Source organism: Elephantulus edwardii, unplaced genomic scaffold (assembly GCF_000299155.1).
Source record: "Elephantulus edwardii isolate Elephantulus edwardi_28Jun2011 unplaced genomic scaffold, EleEdw1.0 scaffold00004, whole genome shotgun sequence".
In the NCBI taxonomy this organism is placed as follows: Eukaryota; Metazoa; Chordata; class Mammalia; order Macroscelidea; family Macroscelididae; genus Elephantulus; species Elephantulus edwardii.
The window spans coordinates 39078027-39091725 of NW_006399754.1; the positions used below are offsets into that span (position 1 = coordinate 39078027).

The 13699-nt window shown below is 53.5% G+C and overlaps 1 protein-coding gene across 1 annotated transcript in view; it reads right to left on the reverse strand.

Moving 5' to 3' along the window:
• DCLK1 (doublecortin-like kinase 1) overlaps positions 1 to 6791 on the reverse strand; it is a 304341-nt gene extending 297550 nt beyond the window's left edge. Inside the window, exons 1-2 of the mRNA XM_006879588.1 lie at positions 6772 to 6791; positions 5112 to 5506 (exon numbers count right to left, since the gene is read on the reverse strand). Coding sequence (XP_006879650.1) covers positions 5112 to 5487 — 376 coding nt within the window. The 5' untranslated portion in view covers positions 5488 to 5506; positions 6772 to 6791. The remainder of the gene's footprint in view (positions 1 to 5111; positions 5507 to 6771) is intronic.
• Positions 6792 to 13699: the final 6908 nt, after the last annotated feature.

Consider the following 13699-nt stretch of genomic DNA (forward strand, 5'->3'; position numbering starts at 1 on the left):
TACACTGATGGGGACAGCATACGACCAGCGGTCACTTTACACTGATGGGGACAGTATGTGGACCAGCAGTCACTTTACACTGATGGGGACAGCATACGACCAGTGGTCACTTTACACTGATGAGGACAGCATGTGGACCAGTGGTCACTTTACACTGATGGGGACAGCATACGACCAATAGTCACTTTACTCTGATGGGGACAGCGTCCGGACCAGCCATGACGTTATACTAATGGGACAGCATCGGGACTGGACCAGTGGTCACTTCACACTGACCCACGGTGCCAGCTGCAGTGGGATCTACACACAGTGCCGGGGGCCAAGGCTTGGGTCTGGTATGCACACCCAGCGTTCTGTCAGCCATGCTCACAACGCTGTTCCAGAACTGGCCTTCTGAATCACATCCAAATACCTTCATCACAGCACCGTGGTTGTTGTTGTTGTTGTTATGTGCCGTCGAGTCACCTGCGACTCATAGTGACCCTATGTACAACAGCCCTAAACTCTGTTCTGTCCTGTGCCAATTGCATTGTCTCTGACACACTCATCCCAATTACCGCAGTCACCAAATCAATCTACCTCCTAGAGGGCCTTCCCCTCCTGCGCCTGCCCGCCACGCTCCCAAGCACAGCACCACGGAGCTCCCTAAAATAGATACACAGCACGAATCCCTATCAGTGGACTGACAGACAGACATGAGGACCAAAAGCCCTTCCGCCCAAGAAGACAGAGAGACAGTGCCCCCCCAGAGCTGGGACCCTGCCTGAATGCTCCTCTTCCCTGCTTTGAGGAAAACCAGCTGGGTGTACAGTACTTAACGGTTCAACCATTAACTGAAAGGTCAGAGGTTCAAATCCAGTAGCAACTCCCCAGGGAAGAGCTGCGGCACCTGCTTCCACAAAGACCACAGCCTTGGGACCTGGGGCAGTTCCACCCTGTCCTGCAGGGTCACTGAGAGTCACAATCCAAGGATGGCAACTGGTTAAACTGTGAGCAAAGAACTGTTCCCTCATTAAAGCCACCCCCTCACGGTATTTGTGTCACAGCAGCCCTGGGGAGCGAAGACAGCAAGTGAGCTACTATTTTAGTTGCTCCTAATCACCTCCTGTGAATGTGAAAGCTGGACAAGGAGTGAGGAAGCTGGCGCTCTGGATTATGTGAAAGAGGTCTGACAGTCGGATGTCAGAGCAAGACCTGTTCTGCCTGGGAATAGGCACAGCCTGGCACTCTGTGCAGGGCGAAGACATTGTCTCAAATATGTGGGCGTATTAATAGGAGGGACAAAGTCCTGGAAAAATGGAGGCTCAGTAAAAAAGAGGAAGACCTTGGATGAGATGGAGTCATCTGTGTCCCGGAGACTGGGAGTGGGCAGCATCAGCCTACACCAACCACAACTGGAGATGTGGAGATACAGCTGGGAGTGCCTCTCTGTGAAGCTCAAGGCCAGCTACCAGAGCCACCAGCACTCAACTCGACAGAGGTAAGGCCACAAGCATTAGAGGCTCGGTCCTCCAGGGCCACAGGTAGGTCCACTCCACATGGCAGCTCTGGCTCCCTGTCCCCAAACCCCCGTCAACCCCCCACATGGTTCACACTCAGTAAACTCTGGCCACCTCCATAGCCATCAGTTCTGGGCTGACAGTGAACTCAAGTGAGAATCAATTCTGGCCACTTCAGTTCTTTGCAATGTTGGCCTGTCTCCCTCCAGTACCAGCTCCATGCCAGTGCTTCAGAGCTCTCTATCTTGGGATACACCATCCCTCCTTTCTGCTCTTTGTGAGGACAACTGAAGGCCGACATCCAACTCACAGGGAACAGAAAGGTGGTGTCCATGTCAATGTCCTGGAAGTCACGGCATCTGTATTGAGGAAAATGTCCAGTCCCACAGATTAGCAGGGGAGGCAGTGCCCTGCTGAGAGAGATGAGAATTCCCACAAATGTGCACGCCAAACCCAGGCTGTCCACCCACTGCGCCCCAGACACTCCTGCCAAAGGATGAGGGATACAGGACTGGAGGGACACAGAGCCCTCCTGTGCCCAAGAGAAACTGGCGTCTGTCAGCCAGCAGCCAGGCTGCCAGCCCGTCCAGCTTGGAGACAGAAGGACTCTGTCTGCACTCAGAGAAAAGGGCAGCCCCACTGTGAGACCACACAGGCCTCACAGCACTGAAGTGCTCACTGTGAACAAAAGGTCCCCTCAAAGACAGACCACCACCCTGAGATCATGGCACTTCCAGCCTGTTCTACAGGGCCACTGTGAGGTGGACCGACTAGATAGCATGGGGTTTGCTCTTTGGTTTTTATGGGTGCATGATGGTGCATGATGAGGCATGGTGGTGCAGCAGTTAAGCGCTCAGCCCCTAGCCACTCCTCAGTGCAGTGTGCAGGTTCCCACCACCAACCTCTGGTTATCAGCAAGCAGGAGGCACACCATCAGGCTTTGCTGAGAGCCCTTTAAAACAGGCACATGAATTTGATGAAAACATATAGGTTGTTGTTGTTATGTGCCATCGAGTCACCTGCAACTCACAGTGACCCTATGTACAACAGCTCTAAACCCTGCTCTATTCTGAGCCAACCTTACTGTCTCTGACACAGCTACCCCCTTTACCCCAGTCACTGAGTCAGTCCATCTCATTGAGGGTCTTCCTCTCCTGCGTTGTCAGTCCACTGTCTGAAACATGATGTCCCTCTCCAAGGACTGGTCCCTCCTTGCAACATGCCCAAAGTATGTCAGACGAAGCTTCAGAATCCTTGCCTCCAAGGAGCAGCCTGGTTTCACCTCTCCAGGACGAACCTGTTTGTTCTAGCAGTCCATAGTATATTCAATACTCTTCTCCAGCACCACAACTCAAAGGCATCAATTCTTCTGTCATTCCTCATCATTATCCTACTTTCTGATGCATGGCAAGTAAGTGCATCCCCCTACCCGCCCAGCCCCCTGCACTGTGTCCTGCCTCCCCAGCGCCTTGTTCTCCAAAATTCTGAAGGTGTCAGCCTTGATCCACGGGGTTCTGGGAAATGTAGTCGTATCTGCGTTGTGCAGGGTCAGCTGAGTCACTGCCTCCCACAAGGGTTTCCCCAACCCACACCGTGACCTGCCTCCCCTGAAAATACAGATACTTAAATCTATTTTTTCCTATTTCATACACAAATACACACACATACATATTAAGCCAATGAAACAGTCGCCGAGTTCACTCCAATGCATGGTGACCCCGTCAAACTTCCAAGACCATAAATCTTCATGAGAACAGACCACCTAATGCTTATCCAGCAGAGCAGCTGGTCGACTTGAACCAGCAAGCCCTTGGTTAGGGAGCCAGCATGTAGTCCACCACACCATCAGGGGCACATCACCACCAGCAGGGTGACGCTCTAGGAAACTCTGGGCAGCTCTGCTGTCATGGCCTGTTGCTCTGTGTCCACAATACACCAAGTGCCCTGGTGACACTGCCGGCCCCCCCAGTGGGCTTCTGAGGCTGTAACTTCACCGGACACTGCCCATCTTTTTCCTGAAGAGCTGCTGATGAATTTGAACTGACAGTTTCTGGGTTCTTCCCCACTCCGCCCCAAGAGCCCCACATAGGATAGCCCTCATCTAGAACACACACATCACATATCACACATCACTGTCTGGTACTGTCCAGGCAGAGCTGACCCATAGCTGACCCTACAGTGAGTTTTCAGAGGCTGTATATCACACAGGAGGAGACTGCCCATCTTTCTCCTGTGGAGCAGCTGGTGGATTCAAACCATGCACCTCTGGAATGGCAGCACTACTCTTTAGCCATTAAGCCATCAGCACCTGTTTAGTATAATCATCACATGTAACACGCATCACATGTAATACACAGAATATATCTATTACCACACAGTCATCTGACTCAGGGCACCACTACGAGGCTTCCCAGGCTGTGAATTCACACCAGAGAAGACTGTCCTTCTGACATCGGGGCTCCTCATTCTACATATAAATCTATTCGCAGGGAGACACCAAATGACCACTTCGGAAGCCCTGGTTCCCTGTTCCATGGGGTGACTGTAAGTTAGTTATTTATGCGTGTAGCATAGTGGTAGGAGCACAGTGCCAGCTCAAAGGCTCACAGTGTAAACCCACAGCTGTTCCTTGGGAAAAGGATGGGCAGTCTCCTCCCGTGTGGTTTACAGCCTCTGAAATCTGCTGGAGAGTCAGCTGATTTGATGGCACCTAACAACAACACACGTGTGTGTGTGTGTGTGCTCGCGCGTGTGTGTGTTATGTATGTCACGCAGACATAGAAAAGGAGACTAGATGGCCACCTAGACCTCCCCAAGGTGGACCCACTCTGCCCTATGGAGTCACTTTGAGGTGGTGATGCTCTTATTGTTGTTGTTATGTGCCATCAAGTCGCTTATGACTCATAGCGACCCTATGTACAACAGCCCTAAACACGGTTCTATCCTGTGCCAACCTCGCCATCTCAAACACACTCATTCCCACCACTCCACCCACAGAATCGATCCATCTCATCAAAGGCCTTCCTCTCCTGTGCTGTCCCTCCACTCTGCCAAACATGATGTCCCTCTCCAAGGACCAGTCCCTCCTTGCAACATGCCCAAAGTATGTCAGACGAAGCTTCAGAATCCTTGACTCCAGGGAACATTCTGGCTTCACCTTGTCCAGACAAACCTATTTGTTCTCCTAGCAGTCCATGGTATATTCAACACTCTTCTCCAGCACCACAGCTCAAAGGCATCAGTTCTCTTTTTATCATCCCTATTCACTGTCCAACTCTCTGATGCATAGCAGGTAACTGAAAGACTATAGCCTGGATCAGGCGCACCTTAGTCTCCAGCCTGACATCGCTGCACTTCCGTACTCTTGAGAGGTCCCTCACAGCTGACTTTCCCAATGCAATTCATCTCCTGATAAATATTCATATACATGCATGGACACATATACACGTCCATGTGTTGAGTGCACTTTCTGAGTCCTTGTCTCTTGGGTCTCGGTGAGTCAGCATGTGGTGGACAGTACCCAAGCACAATGACATGGCTGTGGGAGACGGCCTCAGCCCCCATGGAGCAGAGCACGGCCTCTGGGAGCTGGCCACTTGGCGGGATACTCACCTTCCACCAGCTGGTCCAAGCTGGTGACCTTGCGGAGTCCATCGATGGTGTAGATGGTTCTCACACCCTGTGGCAGGTTCACGTTGTCTGACAGCGTGCGGGTGAGGTCAGCCAGCAGGGCCTCAAAGGAGCGGAAGCGGTCAGGAGAGATGGCGTAGACGATGCCCTTGAAGTAGCGGTCCCCATTGCGGTAGAAGCGCACCTTCTTGGCCTTCTTCTCCTGGCTGAGCGTCTGCAGCGTGCGCGTGCGGTAGAAGCTGCAATGGGCACTGTGCGTTGGGCTGGGCAGCCCGTTGACCCGCGCCCCACGGCTGTAGCGCTGCGCTTTGTCACGCTCGTCAAAGTGCTCTAGCTCCATGTCTCTGCCAAAAGACATGACTGCAATCGGATGAGACCTGTGGGCCAGACAGGAGATATGCTGGTCACTCCAGAGCAGGGAGGCCCACCACAGGAGCAGTCTGGGCAGAGGACAGAAGGCAGGGCGGTCCCAGAGCAGCCTCAGCTTGGCTAGATACCTGGGAGTACAGTCATTATCCACACATCTGACCACGGTGACCTCAGTCATCAGAACAGAGTCCCACGGTGATCCCATCATCAGGACAGGGACATATGGTGACCCTGGTCATCAGGACAGAGTCTTATGGTGACCCCGGTCATCAGGACAGAGCCACACAGTGACCCTGGTCAGCAGAACAGAGATACACGGCGACCTCGGTCATCAGGACAGGGACACTTCATGACCCCAGGCACCAGGACAGAGCCTCACGGTGACCCCAGTCATCAGGACAGAGACACATGGTGACTCTGGCCATCAGGACAGGGACACATCGTGACCCCAGTCATCAAGACAGGTCGTCAGGGACACATGCCTTTGTTGCTGTGATCCACAGGAGTTTGGGGGGCACAGAGGCTCCTGTTCACCCACAGTCTTCACTGCACCCTGACCCACCTCTTCCCTACCGTGCTCATCTCCTTTCCTGTCTTCCAAGCTGCATCCCTGGGAAGTCCTGTCCTTGTCATCTTTGTGGTTGACAGCTCCAAGACCACCCGATGCAATCTCAATCTCTCTCTCAATCTCTATCTCTTTTCTTCTCTCCTTCTCTCCTCTGTCCTCTCTCCTCTCTCCCCCTCCCGTCTCCCCACCCCCGTCCCTCTTCCCCCTCTCTCTCTCTCCTCTCCTGTCTTCTCTGTATTTTTCTATGTGTGTGTCTCTCTCTCCCTCCCTCTCTCACACTCTTTCTCTCTCTCTCTCTCTCACACACACACACACACACACACACCCTCACTGGAGTTTGCTGGACATGGTACCACAGGGCAGAAGGGTTTCCAAAGTCGGCTTCTGCCTGAACCACATCTTCACACTTCTCCCGCTGGTAGGAGAGGTTCAAGGTGCTTTGCACCACCAACCTCCAGCATACTGCTTGGGTTCTGGGCACCACACCTCTTTCCCTCCTGGAAAACTGCACAGACTGTGGAATCTCCTTTGCTTCAAATCTGTGGTAACTGGATGCAGGCTGGACTCTCCTTTAGCTGTGTACCATCTATGAAGAAAGGCTACCCGGGTCTCCTTGGCTATAATCTTTATAGGATAAAGGCCTGGTGATACAGTGGGTTACCACCTGGCTATCAACCAGAAGGCTGGTGGTGCCAAAGTATCAGCTGGTCAGCAGAGAGTCTGTCCCTGGGAAGACACACAGCTGGATGCCCACTGAATTGACTCACAGCGATGGACAGTCTCCACGGGACAAGACATCCTGGCATCTATCTCACAGACAGCTGCTGGGTCCGAACAACTAATCTTTGAGGCAGGGAGCTGGGAGCTGCCATCTACTGCATCGCCCCACTCACCTTGGCTCCCGTCACAGCTGAGGTAGCTCAGGAGTCCTGACTGTCAGACCACACAGAAGAAGACAGCTGTTGGGGAAAGGATGGGCCCAGGCCAGACCCTGAGCACCCGCTGTCTGCACCTGCAAGCACCCCAGGGAGACATCTGATGGGCTGCCCCTCAGGGTCTACATGGAAGGGCCATGTGAACCATTAACACCAGCTCCTTCACAGGCTGGTGGATCAGGGCCACCCAGGGGCCCCACAGAACAAAAGCCTGGCCAGCTGCCACCTCCACCCCTCAGTGTCCTCCTCCCCAACCCAGCTCCAGGTCTAAGCGACCTCTGCGTTTGCTCTGCTTCACCGATGTCTGGAATGGTCTTCTGTGCGTACACATGTTCCATAAGCCCACTGACACAGTGACCACCAGTCAGAAACCCTGAGGGACAGAGCAGGACCCCCCACAGCCTTTGCTGCAGATCAAGGAGCAGCTGAAGACTCGGCCACTGGGCTGTCAGGGCGCCTCAGAGATTAAATGGAAATGGTGCTTAAAAACCAGCTCACCACAGCTCACCGTCTTGTACCTCGTGCCTCAAACAAGCTTGGTTACCAGAACATCAGGAAGGAGAAAGAGAAGACAGCCACATAAAACAAAAAGGGCTATGTCTACCGTGGGTCAAACTCTGCAGGTAGGACAAGGTAGGAAGGAAGGACAGAAACAGGAATTACAGGCAGAAAATGCATGGAGTGCTGTCACAGCACCGGGACTGCACCAGCTGGTTGGAAGAAAACCCTCTGTAAAACTGCTCTGTAAACCCTCACTCAGATCATGGCAAAAACAGAAAAGTATTTTAAAATATAAAAAAAAATACCCAATTCTTTAAGGTTCAATTTCCCTTAGACACAAACTGAAAGCAAAGCCACTGCTATCAGCAGACTGACTCATACAGGCAGCACTGGCCCCAGGGGTCAGGCTGTGGTCATTAGGGAGTGGTCCACCCCACCCTCCTCCAAGGAGCTGCTGCTGGTCAGCAGGGGAGAACCGTCCAGGGCCTTGGTGAGGGCGTGGGGCAGACTGTGGTCCTTAGGGAACAGACTGGCCCACCTTCCTCTAGTGAGTAGCTGGTAGTCAGCAGAGAACTGTCCAGGGGCGGAAGGAGGCGGGGCTGTGGTCTTTCAGGAGCAGACCCTCTTTTCTTCAGGGAGCAACTGGTAGTCAGTAGGGGAGAACTACTGGGTGTGGGGGTCGGGCTGTGGTCATCAGGGAGCAGCTGGTGGGTCAGCAGCTGAGCATTCTAACCACAGTGGGCTGTCACAGGCACCTTTCAGCCACAAGGACAGGATGCTGGCACCACACCATGGTTCCTGACGTCATTAAATAACCTAACAGGTGTCTGCACTGAGTAAGTGTTCATATTTACCAGGGATAGCAGGCAAAAGTACGAGAGAGAGAGAAAAGATTGAAGTTGCCAATGAATTACTCTTAACTTGGATCCACAATCAACAAACTTGGTACTAGAAATCAAGAAATCAAAAAACAAATTGCAGTGGAAAAATCTGCTGTTAAGGACCTCTCCAAAGTGTTAAAGAGCAATGATGTTAGCTTAAAGACTAAAGGTCTTCAAGCCATGGTCTCTCAATTACTTGTCATGCCTCTAAAAGTTGGACAATGACGAAGGATGATAGAAGAAGATTCAATGTTGATTTGTGGTACTGGAGAAGAGTACTGAATATCCTACGGACTACCAAGAGAACAAGTCTGTCTTGAAGAGTGTAAAACCATGATTCTCCTTGGAAGCATGGATGGTCAAACGTGGACACATATATTTGGGGCACGTTGTCAGGAGGGGTCAATCCTTGGAGAGGGACATTATGCTTGGAAAGGTGGAGAGATGGTGAAGGAGAGGAAGACCCTTAGCCAGGTGAGTTGACACAGTGAGTGTGATATGAAATGTGTCAGAGATTGTGAGGACGGCACAGGACAGGGTTCAGATGTGTTGTTCACAGAGTCGCTATGAGTTCTGTATGACCTGATGGCACCTGACAACAAAAAGAAGTAATAAAATCACCTTTTCTGTCCTACTCCATTACAGAAAGGATTGCTGGGGACATCTCCCTGCCCACACACAGTGGGGTGCAGAGAGTACATACTTGGCTGCTAACCATCAGGTTGCTAGTTCAGATCCACCATTGGCTCCCTGAAGCAAGACCTGCCATGTGCTCCTATAAAGGTGACAGCCTAGAGTACCACGGTCAGCATCCTCTCACACGAAGCAACCACAGCCAGGCCGCAGGCTGGGCTTCTGTCTGTCTGTGTAGGGTTTATACCATCTGTTTAAGGAATTCTGGTGATGCTACAGTTAAGCAGCAGAAGGTTGATTCGAAACTACCAATCCACATCTTCACATAAGAAAGCTCTGCTGATGTGTCCCTGTGGAGATGGCCGCAAGGACGTGTGATGGCCCAGGTTCCCTGCCACTGGAGATTGTGAGTCAGCCTGATACAACAAGTCGGGGCTCTGAGATGAGATGAAGAACTTACACCAAGCACTTCGGACACCTGGTGGACAGAATGTCCCACCTGTCCCACATGTGACAAGGGCAGCATGGTGGCCCTCAGTATCCCTGGTGGATAGACTGTCCCTCCTGTCCCACATGTGACGAGGGCAGCTTGGTGCCACTCAGGACACCTGGTAGACGGAATGTCGCTCCTGTCCCACATGTGACAAGGGCAGCATGGTGACCCTCAGGACACCTGATGGATGGAATGTTGCTCCTGTCCCACATGTGACAGGGGCATCGTGGTGACCCTCAGGACACCTGGTGGACGGAATGTCCCACCTGTCCCACACGTGATGAGGACAGCATGGTGACCCTCAGGACACCTGGTGGACGGAATGTTCCATCTGTCCCACATGTGATGAGGACAGCTTGGTGACCCTAAAGACACCTGGTGGACGGAATGTCCCACTTGTCCCACACATTACAAGAGCAGCATGGTGGCCCTCAGTATCCCTGGTGGATAGACTGTCCCTCCTGTCCCACACATGACGAGGGCAGTGTGGTGACCCAAAGGACACCTGGTGGACGGAAATCCCCACCTGGTCCACACACGATCTGAGAATGAGGCTCAGGCCTGTGTGGAGCTGTGGGAAGGGCTCACAGCAGGATGGGAATGGCTGAAGTGGGTGGCCTGTACCTGCAGAGACTTGGGGTCCCTCTCAAACCAGGAAGATTCAGAAAGAAGAATTTATGATTCCTATGTTGCTACATGTTATTCAAGGGAGTTCTAGTGGGGTAGTGGTAAGGAGCTGCAAGGCCAATCCAAAGGTATGTGGTTCAAATCCTCCAGCTGCTCTAGGGAAGATTCTAGACAATCTCCTCAATATGCAGCCTCTGAAAACCGGCTGGAGGGAGAGCCATGGGCTGGTTCTGACTCCAGGGCACACAACAACAGCCTGTGGTCCTTATGTCATTACAGGGACCTCAAACTGAATACTGAGGTTGATCCATTTTCTAGATTGTTCTGTGAAAGCATAGCTACCACTCCTGGGGGCCATCCCACAGCCATGAGCAACAAATCTGTCCCCAGAAGCCCAAATTCGTGTAGCAGCCTGAACCCAACTCCTGACTCTCCCCAAGTCTAAGCTGCACATCTGTGGGGAGCAGGGCACTCACAGTGACTCGGACACTAAACTAGGAGGCTCGGATGCAGAGCTAATCTCTCAGCAGCTGGCTGATTACCAGAAAGACAAGAGCAACTGGTGGCCATGCCTTTTGTAAGTAGAAATGAAGCCAGGGTCCTTTCTAGAAGCTTCTATGTCCCATGTTGCTGAGCAGCCCTGTGTGCCTCCGTAGAACTACTCCAGGTTTGCCCAGGCTGTGGCCTTCACGTGGAGTAGCCCTGGTGATGATACCCACAGGCACCAGGAGGTAGCCATATGGACCTACCAGTGGCCCCCAGAGGCCTAGTCCTAGGAGCTGGAACTGATGCCAGGTGGCGAGGTTTTGGAGAAGTCAAGTCTCTCCGCTGGTGGCTCTGGTGGCCTAGTCCACCTCTCACGAGGCTCAAAGTCACCAGGGGGTTTGAGGAAGACAATCTCCTTTGTGATTTCTGGCTCTGAAAACCCACTGGAGGGCCAGCAATGGTTCTGTCCCCTCTCAACCGTGGTGAGTTCTCACACAAGGTTCCCAGGGAGATTTGAACCTCCAACTCCCTGAGTAACTAAGCACTTAACCACCAGGGCTCCCTGTGGCCCCTAGGGTGTACTTTTCCAACTCCAAGACTCTGGGAAATCTTCAATCTGCAAAGGCTAAAAGCTCAGTCATTGTTCCATTGTGTAGGAGGAGAGTGTAAGAGGAGGCCAAGCTGGTGGCACAGTGACCACTCTGCCCCGTAACTCTGCTCCAGCAGGAATGGACTCAGGAGCCCAAGTCCTCCATTCATTTCAAGGACAAAACGGTAGGCTGGCTCTATGGTTGGCACTATTTCCGCAGGTGGGCCTCCATTCAGGGCAGACACAAACCCTCCTATGACTTCGGCCAACAAAGAAGTGCTGGTAGCAAGGGCACACCCATCAGTGCCCACCTGTCCCTAACTGTCCAAGGAGCCTCAGACACTTCAAATGTCTGACACACTCCTCTGCTGGCTGAAAGGTGAGAAGTTCAGGTCCACCCCCAGAAGGCTCAGAAACCAATGTCAGCCTCCAGTCAGACACCGGAGTCCAACACTGGAGCACGTGGCACTGGCGCTGAGGGGTTACGGGGCAGAGTGGTCACTGTGCCACCAGCTTGGCTTCCTTTTACAATCTCCTCCTACACAATTTACTGGGTCTGGAAACCTGCTGGAGGCCCAGCTATGAGCTGGCAGTGGATTGAAGTGGCTGTGGGGGCGCAGACATAGAGTTCTCACCTTCCATGAAGGAGACCCCGGTTCGATTCCCAGGCAGAGCACGTCATGCTCAGCCACCCCCATGTGTCAGCAGAGGCTGGCATGTTGCTAGGATAAAGAACAGATTTCAGGAGAGCTTCCAGACTAACAGATAGGAAGTAAGTCACCACTGAAAGCTTTGTGGATTACTAAGTGAAAGAGCATATCGGGGTGGAACATGCCCCTCAATAAACACAGCCAGACCAAAGGGCAGCATGTACCCGCAGGGGCTCAGGCGGTGGGAAGGGGCAGCACAGGACAGGGAGACCCAAGGAGGAAGGAAGGAGATGCTGCCACAGTGAGGGGGCTACAGCCAGTGTCACCCAATGAGACGTGTAGACTGACCAAGATGCTAATGTGCTCTGTAAGCCTTCCTCAAAACTACAATGAAATGTTCAAAATAGAGAAAACCCGTCACGGAGCACAGTTCTGTGCTCACCCACGAGTCCCCTGAGGTGCGGCTACCGGAGAGCAGCTGGCCTGCCCTGTCCCCCAGCACCTTCCTCAACTCACTTCTGTGTGCACCCCCACCTCTGCTCAGTGGGCACCCACAGTTTCCCTCACTCTGTACTAGGAGCCCCAGTCACAAGGGCCAGATCACAGGAGCACCAGGAGGCTCCTGGCACATGTGTGGAAGGCCCTGGAAGTTGGCCCACTCCTGGACATGCACAGCAGACACTCAGGGGGAGGAGGACAGGACACCCTGAGCAGGGCTTACCTGTGAGCACCACAGCCTCAAGCATTTCATTCTGGATATGCCCTCTGCTCCTCCCCAGACTGGCACAGGGAAGCTGCATGACAGCCCGCACCCCTCTCTCTCTGTCACAGATGCCAATGTTAGGTGCCATCCCACTGATTCTGTTCCATAGGGAAAAGACCACCAGGAGTGGCAGGTGGCTTCAAACTGCTGACCTTCTGCCGGGTAGACAGGCATTTAACCAGCGCACCACCAGGCCCCTTAGCATAACACGTCTACATGTAAATGGAGGCTGGCTTGGGAAATTCCAAGGTGAATTTGAGTGATGGGGTTCAGATTCAGGTGGCAACACAGGCCTGAACTACCTCTATCTCTGTCTCTCACACATACCCCTACATTCTCATACACTCACACAGTGATATGCACTCACATGCACATACACACAGCCACAGCCACACATGCTCACACTCACACGTACACACCCCCTTCAGGGAGGAGTGGGCATGACAGGCCACCATGGCTGGCCAGGTCACCGGCCACATGGACATAAGTGCTGTATGCGATTCTCACAACTGTAGCCGCATTCCTGTGACATGTCACAGTCTGGATGTGTCCTACTTTCCTCCTCCGAGTGAAAGGAACACATCTGGGCGCATCCAGGGCCGGGCGGCGGTCGCCCTGCGGCGGGTGCACATGCTGGACACGCGGCTCAGGTGCCAGGCCCCAACCAGACACGCCCTAGTCGGCTGCTCCGCTGCCGCACAGACCTTCTCCCGCTGCCGCCTCTTTTGTGGCTCCGCGGGCTGCGTGGAGGCCCCTCCAACAAGACACTATCCCCTCCCTGCAGCCTGCGCACCCTAGACGCTCCCCGCGCAGGCCCCGGGCCCCGAAGTCCCCCACAGCACCGCCGCCCGCGCACCCCCGCGACCACACAATGAGGCTCGACCACTCCCAGCGGCGCCCACGGCCGCACAATGACAGTGCCTCCCCGCCCTCCGCCCGGCTCCGGCTCTCCATGCCCATTCCCCCGCGGGAAAGGCAGGCGCCCCGCTCCCATCTTGAAAGCCCGGTGGAACGAGACAAAAGACGCAGGTGCCAGCAGCCCCGGGTCGGCCGCGCACAACGCCCAGCGGGGCCG